Source organism: Capricornis sumatraensis, chromosome 14, assembly GCF_032405125.1.
Source record: "Capricornis sumatraensis isolate serow.1 chromosome 14, serow.2, whole genome shotgun sequence".
NCBI classification, from domain to species: Eukaryota; Metazoa; Chordata; class Mammalia; order Artiodactyla; family Bovidae; genus Capricornis; species Capricornis sumatraensis.
The window spans coordinates 13640898-13653493 of record NC_091082.1 but is presented as its reverse complement, the minus strand read 5'-3'; the positions used below and the strand labels follow the sequence as shown (position 1 = coordinate 13653493).

The following is a 12596-nucleotide window of genomic DNA, read 5'->3' as shown; positions in this document are numbered from 1 at the left end:
ATAAGTTTAAATTTATCTTGAGGAAAAAATTATATCCATTTAAGATGAAAAATCAAGCTCATACTGAATATTTAATATACAAAAAGATTTACAAAAAAAGAAACTCACCCTTACATGCTATGTATGGGCTCCACTTCAAATTGCTCTGACAAGTCACAGTTCTAGGTCCATCTGCCTCTGGCTTATAGCCAAAATGGCAGTTGTAGCTCAATACAGTCCCAATATCATACACTTTGTGTTTTGTTTGTGTCTGGTAGTCATATCTTCCCCACGAGGCATGAGGGACGTGTGGTAAGCCAACACAACCATCTGCTCATAAAGAAACAAAAAGGGAAAAGTACACTCTCAATAGGGATACAACACAGTGATCAATGAGCCGGTCATGTAAAAGGGTGACAAGTCCTCGTTCAGCCAGGAGCCAGCTTACCATGGCTGATGAATCAGCCATACCAGAAACACACAAGGACAGGCATCCAAATGTGCAAGGCATCAGAGAAGTTCTTACTAGGGGCACTGACAAGTGATTCCTGTGTGCTGTGTCAACTTTTTAAAATGTGAATTCTTTTTCATCTTCACTTTATATCACAAACTTTAGTCTCTGAATTGAAGCATTGGGCTTGCTAGGTAGGTATGGCTGGAGAAATGTTCCAGGCAATCACATCGAACTTTCTTGTTTCCTGACTGATTGAAGAAAATAAACAAGAGCCATTCCTCTTATTCAGATGACATCAGGAGCTTTATCATTGAAGGGTTTGTCAAGAACAAATCAAATACCAAGTGACTTGTGAGCCTAAATCTGTGTCTTGTCATCTTTACTCTTTCCTGATAATACAGGTTCACAATATGGAAATATAATACAAACACATCGATTTGGACATTTATTATATTTTCATCTTTAAGGGTAAATGTCTTTTTAAATGGTTTTATTGAGAGACAAGTCACATAACATAAAATTCATCAATTTAAAGTATGCAATCCAGTGGTTTTCAGTATATTCACAGTTTTCCAACCATCACCACTATCCAATTTTTGGATATTTTTACCAACCCCAAAATAAACTCAGCACTTGTTAGCAGTTACCCCCTAGTCTTGTCTTCTCCCAGGTCCTAGAGACTACTAAAAGACTTTCTCTGTCTATGGATTTGCCTAACCTGGACATTTCAAATAATGGGTATCTGATTCTTAAAATAAGGATAATACTAGTGCCCACAATTCTGGACAGAATCCATTGAATTAACTCTTGCTATAAACCTTATTAGCATCAAGTTATTATTATTACTATTTAGATAATTTTCAGGGATCCACATGAGTTTATAATTTCAGAGTATGAGGATTACATTGATAGTTAATCCATATAAAATTTTGTGTAAGTTAGAAAAAGATATTTTTCCCTCAGGACTCTTTACTGTTTATCTTTAAAACAATTATCATATGATCTCTGTTAGAACAAAGCAATTTTCTATCAGTGCAAGAAAATTGTTGAAATAAACATACTATATGTTGAAATAAACATACAATAAACAGTTTATTGTAGAGCAACCTCTACAATGCTAACCTCTATCTTTAGGGGTGGAGTATGCACAACCTTTACAACTGTGTGTGACAGCTTTTTGTGATGTTATATGATCTTCCACAGTATACTGTAATCTTTTTTTTCAACAAGAAAAAAAAGAGGGATTGATCTAAATTTAAACTTCTCAGTTCAGTTCAGTTCAGTTCAGTTCAGTCGCTTAGTCATGTCCGACTCTTTGCAACCCCATAAATCGCAGCACACCAGGTCTCCCTGTCCATCACCAACTCCCGGAGTTCACTCAGACTCACGCCCATCGAGTCAGTGATACCATCCAGCCATCTCATCCTCTGTCGTCCCCTTCTCCTCCTGCCCCCAGTCCCTCCCAGCATCAGAGTGTGATTCAAATGTGCTTAGGCAGGTAAGTGTGCTCCCAATAATATTTCTGGATATCTTTAGATGCCAAACATTGAAACTCTTTCATGGTCCATACTTACTGAGTTCACAAGTGGGAGGAGGAGGATTCCAGCTATTATCAGCTTCACAACGGATTAAATTACTGCCTTCAAGTCGAAAACCTTCATTACAGGCATATACAATAGACTGTTGATAAGTATAGATGGGTCCAAACCCAGAGGTTATTTTTCCATCTTTAACTACTGGTTGAACACAAATGACTTCTAAAAATCCACAAGAAAAGACAAATTTCAACTTTTAAAAGCTTCAGTAAAGTGAGATTCCATCATATCAGTGCTATTTGTTACCACATACTGGTACAGCATAAGTATCAGTTTACCAAATTAATGACTACATCATTAAAATAATTAGTTTTTCTTTGAATAATTTCACCTCCCCCAATACCTTTACCTTCCTTTTTCTTTTAAACTAAGAATTCAAACCAAAATTCATCATTATGACTTACTTTTACAAGAAGGAGGACTTGGACTCCAGACACCTATTGTCTTATTTTGCACTCTGCAAGAAATGGAGGCTTTGCCTAACATTGAGAAGTCAGGGTCACAGCTGTAGGTGACAGAAGAGCCAAATGTGTAGAAGTCTTCATCTCCACCATTGTGTCTCCCATTGCTGATGGTTGGAGGAGGTTTACACTTGGCAACTGAGATGAGTGAAGAGGAAGAAAATGAGGGAAGTCATCCTTAAAATCTAATATTCATGATGCAAATTCTAATGCAGTGTATAAGAAGGAACAATGAGGGACATGAGTTTTATTATTACCTAACATGTAATAAAGTTTAAGTTCATAGTCAAGTCAAAAAGAGTCTTTGCTTACTTAAACATTGTGGGAGAGGATCACTCCAGCCAACTCCTTTATCTTGTATCTCACAATAACTGTTGGCTGAGCCAATTAAGATATACCTGAATAAGACAGGATTGAAGATTTTAATGAAATTATTCCTAATGTAAATTAAGTTGAATAAAGAAGTCTGAACAAATAGACTTATTATTCTATATTAAAAATGAAGAAATAATATTTTATCAGATAATACTTTCCATTAGGAATGCCATTCTGTAAAATTTTATCACTGCAATCAGATGTATATCTGTTCATTTGTTCTTTTATTCTATAATTTATTACTGTCCTGGAAAATTAAACTTGAAACTTGATCTCATCAAATCTGGGTACTCAAGTAAACGAATAAACAGACAAAGAAGCATGTTACTTTCCTAAGTGAAATGATTAATCCTGATTAGCCATGGGAAATTGGATTGCTTAAAAGCAACAGTGGTGATGGTGTTTATATCTTAAAAGTAGGGAGATTTCCTGGGCACCACCTTGTACTACTTCCATGCCCTCTAACTAAAGTCAGTGAAAACTATAACAACCCAATACATGCAGGACTGCCAATTGTCCTTAAAGAATAAAGGTTCACACATCTTGAGTCAGAAATCAAGTCTCAGTAAATTTAAGAAAATTGAAATCATATCAAGCATCTTTTCCAGCCACAATACTATGAGACTAGATATCGATTATGGGGGGAAAAAACTATAAAATAAATAAATAAATAAACAAACAGAGATTAAACAATGCATTCTAAGTAATGAACAGGTTACTGAAGAAATAAAAAGGGAAATGAAAAAAAAATCTTTAGAAACAAATGACAATGAAAACACAACAACCCCAAACCTATGGGATGCATGAAAAGCAGTTCTAAAAGGGAAGTTTATAGCAATACAATCCTACCACAGGAAATAAGAAAAAATTGAATAGAAAACCTATGTTAGGTAGTTAGAAGAGAAAACAGGAGTCCAAAATGGTAGTGGCTAAAAGACAAGGAAGGGGAAAGCCTGTGAAAATAGAACAAAGGAAGGCCAAAGGAAGGTCCAAGGACAGGAGTGCAGACCTCATGAAAAACGAACAGCACTCCTCAGTTCAGTTCAGTCGCTCAGTCGTGTCCGACTCTTTGCGACCCCATGAATCGCAGCATGCCAGGCCTCCCTGTCCATAACCGACTCCCGGAGTTCACTCAGACTCACGTCCATTGAGTCCGTGATGCCATCCAGCCATCTCATCCTCTGTCGGCCCCTTCTCCTCCTGCCCCCAATCCCTCCCAGCATCAAAGTCTTCTCCAATGAGTCAACTCTTCACATGAGGTCACCAAAGTACTGGAGTTTCAGCTTTAGCATCATTCCTTCCAAAGAAATCCCAGGGCTGATCTCCTTCAAAATGGACTGGTTGAATCTCCTTGCAGTCCAAGGGACTCTCAAGAGTCTTCTCCAACACTACAGTTCAAAACCATCAATTCTTCAGTGCTCAGCCTTCTTCACAGTCCAACTCTCACATCCTAACATGACAACTGGAAAAACCATAGCCTTGACTAAACGGACTTTAGTTGGCAAAGTAATGTCTCTGCTTTTGAATATGTTATCTAGGTTGGTCATAAGTTTTCTTCCAAGGAGTAAGCATCTTTTAATTTCATGGCAGCACTCCTAGCTAAGCCCAATTTGCATAGGGCAGGCCCAGGGGGAGGAAAAAAACATATAAAAGGAGGAGCTAAAGCACTTTCTCTCTCTCTCTCTCTCTTCTCCGCACACTGGGGCGCTCCTACACTCTCTTCTCTTTGCGTCTTTGGGTTGGCATGCCTTCACACTTCAAGGATGGATTCTCCTGTTATCTTCTAAATAAAATAGAACTATAACACTGATTGTCTAAGAGCTATAACACGGTTTGTCCAAGACCCAAGAGCTGTGAAGCACCGAGGGCTCTAATATCCGTCACTCCAAATCTTTGTTGTGATGAGACAGAACCGAGGGGCATACACTCACCTGACACCTAACTTTACAACTAAAATAACTGGAAAGAACGAAAAGATCCCAAAGTCACTAAAAGGAAAGATATCATGAAGATGGGAGCAGAAATAAATGAAAAAGAAATAAATTGAATGATAATAAAGATTAATACAACTAAAAGATGGTTCTTTGAGAAGATAAACAAAATTAACAAAACATTAGTCAGACTCATCAAGAAAAAATGGAAAAGAATCAAATCAACAAAATTAGGAATGAAAAAGGATAAGTTACAAAAGACAATGCAAAAATACAAAGGATTATAAGAGACTATTATGAGCAACTATGTGTAAATAAAACAGACAACCTAGAAGAAATGGACAGATTTTTAGAAAAGTTCAAACTTCCAAGACTGAACCAGGAAGCAATAGAATATATGAACAAACCAATTACAAGCACTGAAATTAAAAATGTGATTTAAAAAAAAAAAAAAACCTCCCAAAAAACAGAAACCCAGGGCCAGATGGCTTCACAGCTGAATTCTATCAAACATTAGAAAAATTAATGCCAACACTTCTAAAACTCTTTTAAAACATTGCAGCGGAAGGAACACTCCCAAACTCATGCTACAAGAGCACAATCACCCCGATACCAAAACCAGACAAAGACAAAACACAAAAAGGAAAATTGCAGGCTAGTATCATTGGTGAATATAGATTTAAAATCCTCAAGAAAATTCTAGTAAACAATTCAACAACACATTAAGATTATTCACCATGAACAAGTCATGTTTATTTCAAGGATGCAAAGATTCTTCAATATACACAACTCAATCAATGTGATACACCATATTAATAAATTGAAAGATAAAAATGATATGATAATCTCAATAGATGCAGGAAAAGATTTGACAAAATTCAGCACCCATTTATGATAAAGACTCTTCAAAAACTGGGCATAGAAGGAATCTACCTCAACATAATAAAGGGCATATATGATAAACCCACCGAAACATTATTCTCAATGGTGAAAAACTGAAAGCATTCCCTCTAAGATCAAGAACAAGGGTACCCATTCACACCACTGTTATTCAACATAGTTTTGTAAGTCCTAGCTATGGCAGAGAATAAAAAGAAATAAAAGGACTACAGACTAGCAAAGAAGAAATAAAACTCTCACTGTCTGCAGACAACATGATACTATATATAGAAAACCCTAAGGATACTATTACAAAGTTACTAGAGCTAATTAGTTGAATTTAGTAAAGTTACAGGATACAAAATCAATACACAGAAATCACTTATATTCCTATACACTAAAGCAAAGAAAAATCAGAAAGAGAAATTAAGGAATAAATTTCACTTACCATCGCAACACAAAGAATAAAATACCTGGAAATAAACCTACCTAAGGACTGAAGAAGTGCATACATAAAACTATAAAACAATGATGAAAGAAATCAAAGATGACATAATCAGATGGAGAGATTTTCCATGTTCTTAGATTGGAAGAATCAATATTGTGAAAATGACTATACTACCAAATGCAATCTACAGATTCAATGTGATCCCTATCAAATGAACAATGTCATTTTTCAAAGAACTAGAACAAAAACCCTCACAATTCATATGGAAACACAAAAGGCCAAGAAGTGGCAAAGCAATCTTGAGAAAGAAGAGAGCTGGAGGAATCAACCACCCTGACTTCAGACTACACTACAAAATTACAGTCATCATGACAGTATGGCATTGGCACAAAAATAGAAATATAGACCAATGGAACAAGATAGAAAGCCAGAGATAAACCCACCCACCTATGGGCAACTTATATTTGACAAAGGAGGCAAGAATATACAGTGGGGCAAAGATAGTCTCTTCAATAAGTTGTGCTGGGAAAACTGGACAAAGAATGAAATTAGAACACATCCTAACACCATACACAAAGATAAACTCAAAATGGAATAAAGATTTAAATTTAAGGCCAGAAACTATAAAACTCATAGAGGAAACATAGGCAGAACACTGTATGACATAAATCATAGCAAGATCCTCTATGACCCACCTCCTAGAGTAATGAAAAAGAAAAATAAATAAGTGGAACTTAATAAACTTAAGAACTTTTGCATAGCAAAGGAAACTATAAACATAGTGAAAAGACAACCCTCAGAATGGGAGAAAATAATAGTAAATGAAACAACTGACAAAGGATTAATCTCCAAAATATACTAGCAACTCATACACTCAATACCAGAAAAGCAAACAACCCAATCAAAAAAGTGGGCAAAAGATCTAAACAGACATCCTTCCAAAGAAGACATACAAATGAATAATAAACACATGAAGAGTTGTGGTACATATACATGATGGACTATGACTCAGCTATAAAAAAGAGCACATCTGAGTCAGTCCTAATGAGGTAGATGAAACTGAAGCCTATTATACAGAGTGAAGTCAGAAAGAGAAACACCGATACAGTGTATTATTACATATATATGGAATTTTAAAAGATAGTAATGGCAATCCTATATGCAAGGCAGCATAAGAGACACAGATGTAAAAAACAGACTTTTGGAACATGTGAGAGAAGGCAAGATGGAATGATATGAAATAATAGCATTGAAGCATGTATATTACCATATATAAAACAGATGACCAGTGAAAGTTTGATGCATGAAGCAGGGCACTCAAAGCCAGTGCTCTGGGACAACCCAGAGGGATGGGGTTGGGAAGAAACTGGGAGGAGGGGGTCGGTATGCAAGGGACACGTGTGCACCCATGGCTGATTCATGTCGATGTATGGCAAAAACCACCATGATATTGTAAAGTAATTATGCTCCAATTAAAATAAATTAACTAATACAAAAAGAAACTAGGAATAAAACCACCATATAACCCAGAAATCCCACTCCTAGGCATATAGCCTGAGGAAACCAAAATTGAAATAGTTACATGTACCCCAATGTTCATTGCAACACAGTTTACAATAGCTACGACATGGAAACAACCTAAATGTCCATTGACAGATGAATGGATAAAGAAGCTATGTTATGTATATACAATGGAATATTGCTCAGTCACAAAAAAAGGAATGTGTTTGAGTCAAGTTCTAATGAAGTGAATGAATGTAGAGCCTATTAAACAGAGTGAAGTAAATCAGAAAGAGAAAAACAAGTATCATATATTAATGCATGTATGTATGGAATACAGAAAGACAGTATTGATGAACCTATTTGCAGGGCAGCATGGGAGATGCAGACATAGAGAACAGACTTATAACATGGTGGGGGGAGGAAGGAGAGGGTGGGATATATGGAGAGAGTAACATGGAAACATATATACTATCATATGTAAAATATATAGCCAATAGGAATTTGCTGTATGACTCAGGGAACTCAAACTGGGGCTCTGTTAACAATCTAGAGGGGTGGGATGGGGAGGGAGGTGAGAGGGATTTTCAAGAGGGAAGGGATATAGTATACCTATGACTGATTCATGTTGATGTTTGGCAGAAAACAACACAATATTGTAGAGCAATTATCCTTGAAATAAAAATAAATAAATTTAATTTTAAAATACAAGAATAAATGTTCAGGTGATCCCCTAGACAAGGATTCAGGATCAGATGAAGTGTTTTCTGAGGACAAAGAGGATATGGAAAGGATAATAGAAGCAAGTAGTTACAAGCACCAACTACAATCACATGATCGTTGTAGAAATAAGAACCATAGTAGTTATAAATATTTCTTTCTTCTTTACATGTGAATAAATTTGGTCTAAATTAAATTTTTCTCTTTTCTTTTTCCATCCCTCTACCATCTAAACAAGATATATTAATAGTAGTTTATCTTATATAGCTCAGTATTTAAATTACAGGATATCAAAGGAGAAGTATGATTTTGCTTAAAGAGGATGGTCTTTGGGAGAGGAAGTTAGCATGTTTTCAGTTGTATAAGAGATAGTTGCATTATGTAAGTTGGAAGCATAATTTTGCTATTGCCTTGATCTGGAAGTTAAACTAAATATGGTTAAAACAAGTGCATATAAATGCCAATTTTGACAAGGGGTGGACCCTGATAGATTTGAACTGCATCAACTTAACCTAAGGAGAAATTTTTCCAGGATTTTCATTCATGCATAATGCCAAGTTATTGTGCTCTGTGAGTGAATTAATAGCCAAGTTCTGTATATGCTTAAAAGATCAAATCAGAGCATAAGATGTGCCTACAGTTACATATTTTTGCTTCTTTGCTCCATCACCTGGGTGCCATAACACACAGCCAGAATTACAGCAAATCCAGCTCCTGGAGGATGTCCTCCTTCACATAGTCCAACTTCTGGTCCAAGTACATTAGCACTGTAGAGAAGGGCAACCACTTCTACAAGACATTCTCATCTTTGAAGTCAAAGGCTAAGAGGTAATGAAAGAACAATATGAATCCCAGTCTATACTCATGGGTATACTCTAGTGCATACTATGACTTCCACTCTATACTCCACTCAGCCATGTGGTTCCTCTTTTGGTTTTGCATCTCCCACTTCAAATCCACATTCCTTTTTTGACTGCCTGCCCTGCTGACCTCAGGTCACAGTAGCAAACATAGAAGAAACAGTCTCCTGTACATTTTCACCAGCTGTCAGACTGTTATCAAGACAGATTCCTATATCAAATCCATATATATATATATACCTGAGTTAGTTCTAACTAATATAACTGATATAGAGCAAAAAAAATACAATTAAAAAAGTATGAAAATGGAAATAATCATTCTTTGCAGAGGATATGATTGCAAACTGGGTAATCCCAAGAGAATTAAACTGAAAAACTAATATAAATAATAAAATAATTTAGAAAGTTAGTTTAGTTATCAAGTTTACATGCAGAAATCAAGCATATTTATATATAAATACACATATAATGTTACAGTATTTAATGGAAGAAATGATCCATTTAAAGTAGCAAAAATAGGGGCTTCCTTGGTGGCTCAGTAGTAAAGAATCCACCTGCTAATGCAGGAGATATGAGTTTGATCCCTGGTCCAGGAAGATTCCACATACTGCAGAGCAACCAAGCCTGTACACCACAATTGAGCCTGTACTCTAGAGCCCAGGGACCACAATTACTGAGCCCATGCATCACAAATACCAAAGCCCACACACCATGTGCTCTGCAACAAGAGAAGCCACCACAATGAGAAGCCAGAGAACCACAATTAGAGAGTAGCACCACTTGCCACTAGACTAAAGCCCTTGCAGTAACAAAGATCCACCACAGCCAAAAATTAAACAAAATAAGTAAAAAATTAAAAATAAATAAATAAAATAGCAAAACTAAAATACCTAGGTTTAATCACTTCAAGAAATGCAGAAAGAAAACATTGAAACACTTTTAAAGAAACAAGAGAAAAACACTAAAATGAATAGGGTATAGCACCCCAAAACAGACCATTTTGGCATCAGTATTATTTTCAGCTAAAGTTACCCAAAAATTAGCAGATGCAAGAAACTTCTGACCTCCCCTTTTCTTCAAGAAAGCAGACCAAATTCCCATGTGAAAGATGACTTTTCTATACCAGGAGGAAAGAACATTTTTATCACCTAAAATAAGAGTATTGAGGCCATGAGAAATCTGTACTAAAAGATCATGTTAAAAATAACGTTTATACCATATATATTTTCATTGCTGTCATTGCTGTTTAGTCACTAAGTTGTGTCCAACTCTTTGTGACCCCGTGGACAGTAGCCCACCAGGCTCCTCTGTCCATGGGATTTTCCAGGCAGGAATACTGGAGTGGGTTACCATTTCCTTCTCCAGGTGATCCAGAAATATTATTCTTTGCTCAATCTAATATATAAAGGGTGGGGTAAATGTGGCAGAGTAGGAGGACATGGAGTTCACATCTCCTCACAGCTAGGGCATCTACCAGGCACTGGTGGTGGACCTCAGACACGTAAGGATGGGAGGAACTCCTGTGTTACCAGGTAGGATGTGGGGGGAAGGGAAGGGGGAGGAGAAGTGGAAGCGGGAGGAACTGGCACCCCTGAGGCACAGCTGGGGGGAGAAAAGGGATTCCCAAGCTGGGAGAGGGCCACCCACAGTGGGGATGTGGAGAGACCTTGGGGGAATCACAGGATCAAAAGTCAACACAGCCAGCATTTCCCCTGCCCACCCAAACCCTAGGAAGCCTACTGGGATCTCAGACCTGAACCTTCACCCTCTGAGGCCCCCTCTAGCTGCAGGGTTCCTGTGGGCAAGAGAGTGAGGGAGGGAAGGAGGGACGAAAAGTAGATGCCAGCAGACCCAGTGCTCCTGAGATGCATCTGGGGGAGGAGATGGGTTCCCACACTCAGCTGAGGACCATCCAGTGAGGGGCTCAGCAGAGATGAGGAGAAACATTCCAGAGATTGGATTGGAAGGGAATGGAACCATTGTTTCCCCTCCAACTTGGACCCCAGAGAGCCTGTTGGGGTCCTGTTGCCTGACCTTGGACCATTGAGGTACCCTCCAGCTCTGCTGAGCCCTAAGTCCTGCCTCCATCACCTCACAGGACTGGTCCTGAGCCTACGCCCCACATCTGCCTAAGCCCCACTCTCTCCTAAGACCTGCCCCCCTACAGTCAAGGCCTTTTTCCACACCCTTTTTCTTCTCTTTTCATTTTTGCTGTTTTGCTTCTGTTTTCCTATGTTTTTGTTTCATTTATGTTTTTGTTTCATTTATTTTTTTTTCTAATATATTTTTAATTTTCTAATTTTACCTTTTGTTCTTTGTTATTATTTTTTTTTCTTTTTCTTTCTTTTTGCCCTGGAGGTCAGGAGTGAGCTCCTGTAGTGAGAGAGTTGCATCCAAACTACTGGACTAACAGAGAACCTCAGACCAAAGGGAATATTAATCAGAGTGAGTTATCCTGGAGGGCCTCATCTCAGCACCAAAACCTGGCTCTGCCCAACTGCCAGCAACTCCAGTGCTGGAAACCTCAGGCTAAACAAGTAAGACAGGGACACAGCCTCACCTATCAGAAAAAAAAAAGAGAGAGAGAGAGAGACCACAAAAACATCTATTACAAGGTTAAAAACCTACAAGACCAAATAAATGAAGAGGAAATAGGCAACCTATCTGAAAAGGAGTTCAAAGTAATGACAGTAGAAATGACCCAAAATCTTGGGAAAAGAATGGAGGCATAGATCCAGAAAATACAACAAATATTTAACAAAAACCTAGAAAAACTAAAGGACTGAACAAACAGTGGTGAACAATACAATAAATGAAATGAAAAATACATTAGAAGGAATAATAGCAATAACAGAACCAGAAAAATCAATTTGTGAGCTGGAAAATAGAAGAGTGAAAATAACTGCCATGGAACAGAATGAAGAAAAAAGAATGAAAGGAATTGAGGGCAGTCTCAGAGACTTCTGGGACACTAAATGCACCAACAATTCAAATTGTAGGAGTCCAGAAGAAGAGAAAGAGAAAGGGTTTGAGAAAATATTTGAAGAGGTTACAGTTGAAAACTTTCCCCATGGGAAAGTAAATATCCACTGATGTCCATGAAGCACAGAGAGTCTCATATAAGATAAACCCAAGAAAAAACACATATCAGTCAAATGAACAAAAAGTAAATTCAAAGAAAAGATGTTAAAAGCAGGAAGGGAAAAGTAAGAAATAACATACAAGGGAATCCCCATAAAGTTGTCAGCTGATTTTTCAGCAGAAACTCTTCAAGCCAGAAGGGAATGGCAGGATATAAAGTGATGAAAGGGAAAAACCTACAACCAAGATTACCCAGCAAGGATCTTATTCAGATTTGGTGGAGAAAAGCCAAATTAAAAGAATTCAGCATCAC

The 12596-nt window shown here is 37.4% G+C and overlaps 1 protein-coding gene across 7 annotated transcripts in view; it reads right to left on the bottom strand.

Moving 5' to 3' along the window:
- C4BPA (complement component 4 binding protein alpha) overlaps positions 1-12596 on the bottom strand; it is a 57061-nt gene that overhangs the window by 25695 nt on the left and 18770 nt on the right. For all 7 annotated transcript variants that reach the window (XM_068986614.1, XM_068986611.1, XM_068986613.1 and 4 more), the window contains 4 exons: positions 2802-2887; positions 2433-2627; positions 2008-2190; positions 109-309 (listed from right to left, as the gene is read on the bottom strand). In XM_068986614.1, coding sequence (XP_068842715.1) covers positions 109-309; positions 2008-2190; positions 2433-2627; positions 2802-2887 — 665 coding nt within the window. The remainder of the gene's footprint in view (positions 1-108; positions 310-2007; positions 2191-2432; positions 2628-2801; positions 2888-12596) is intronic.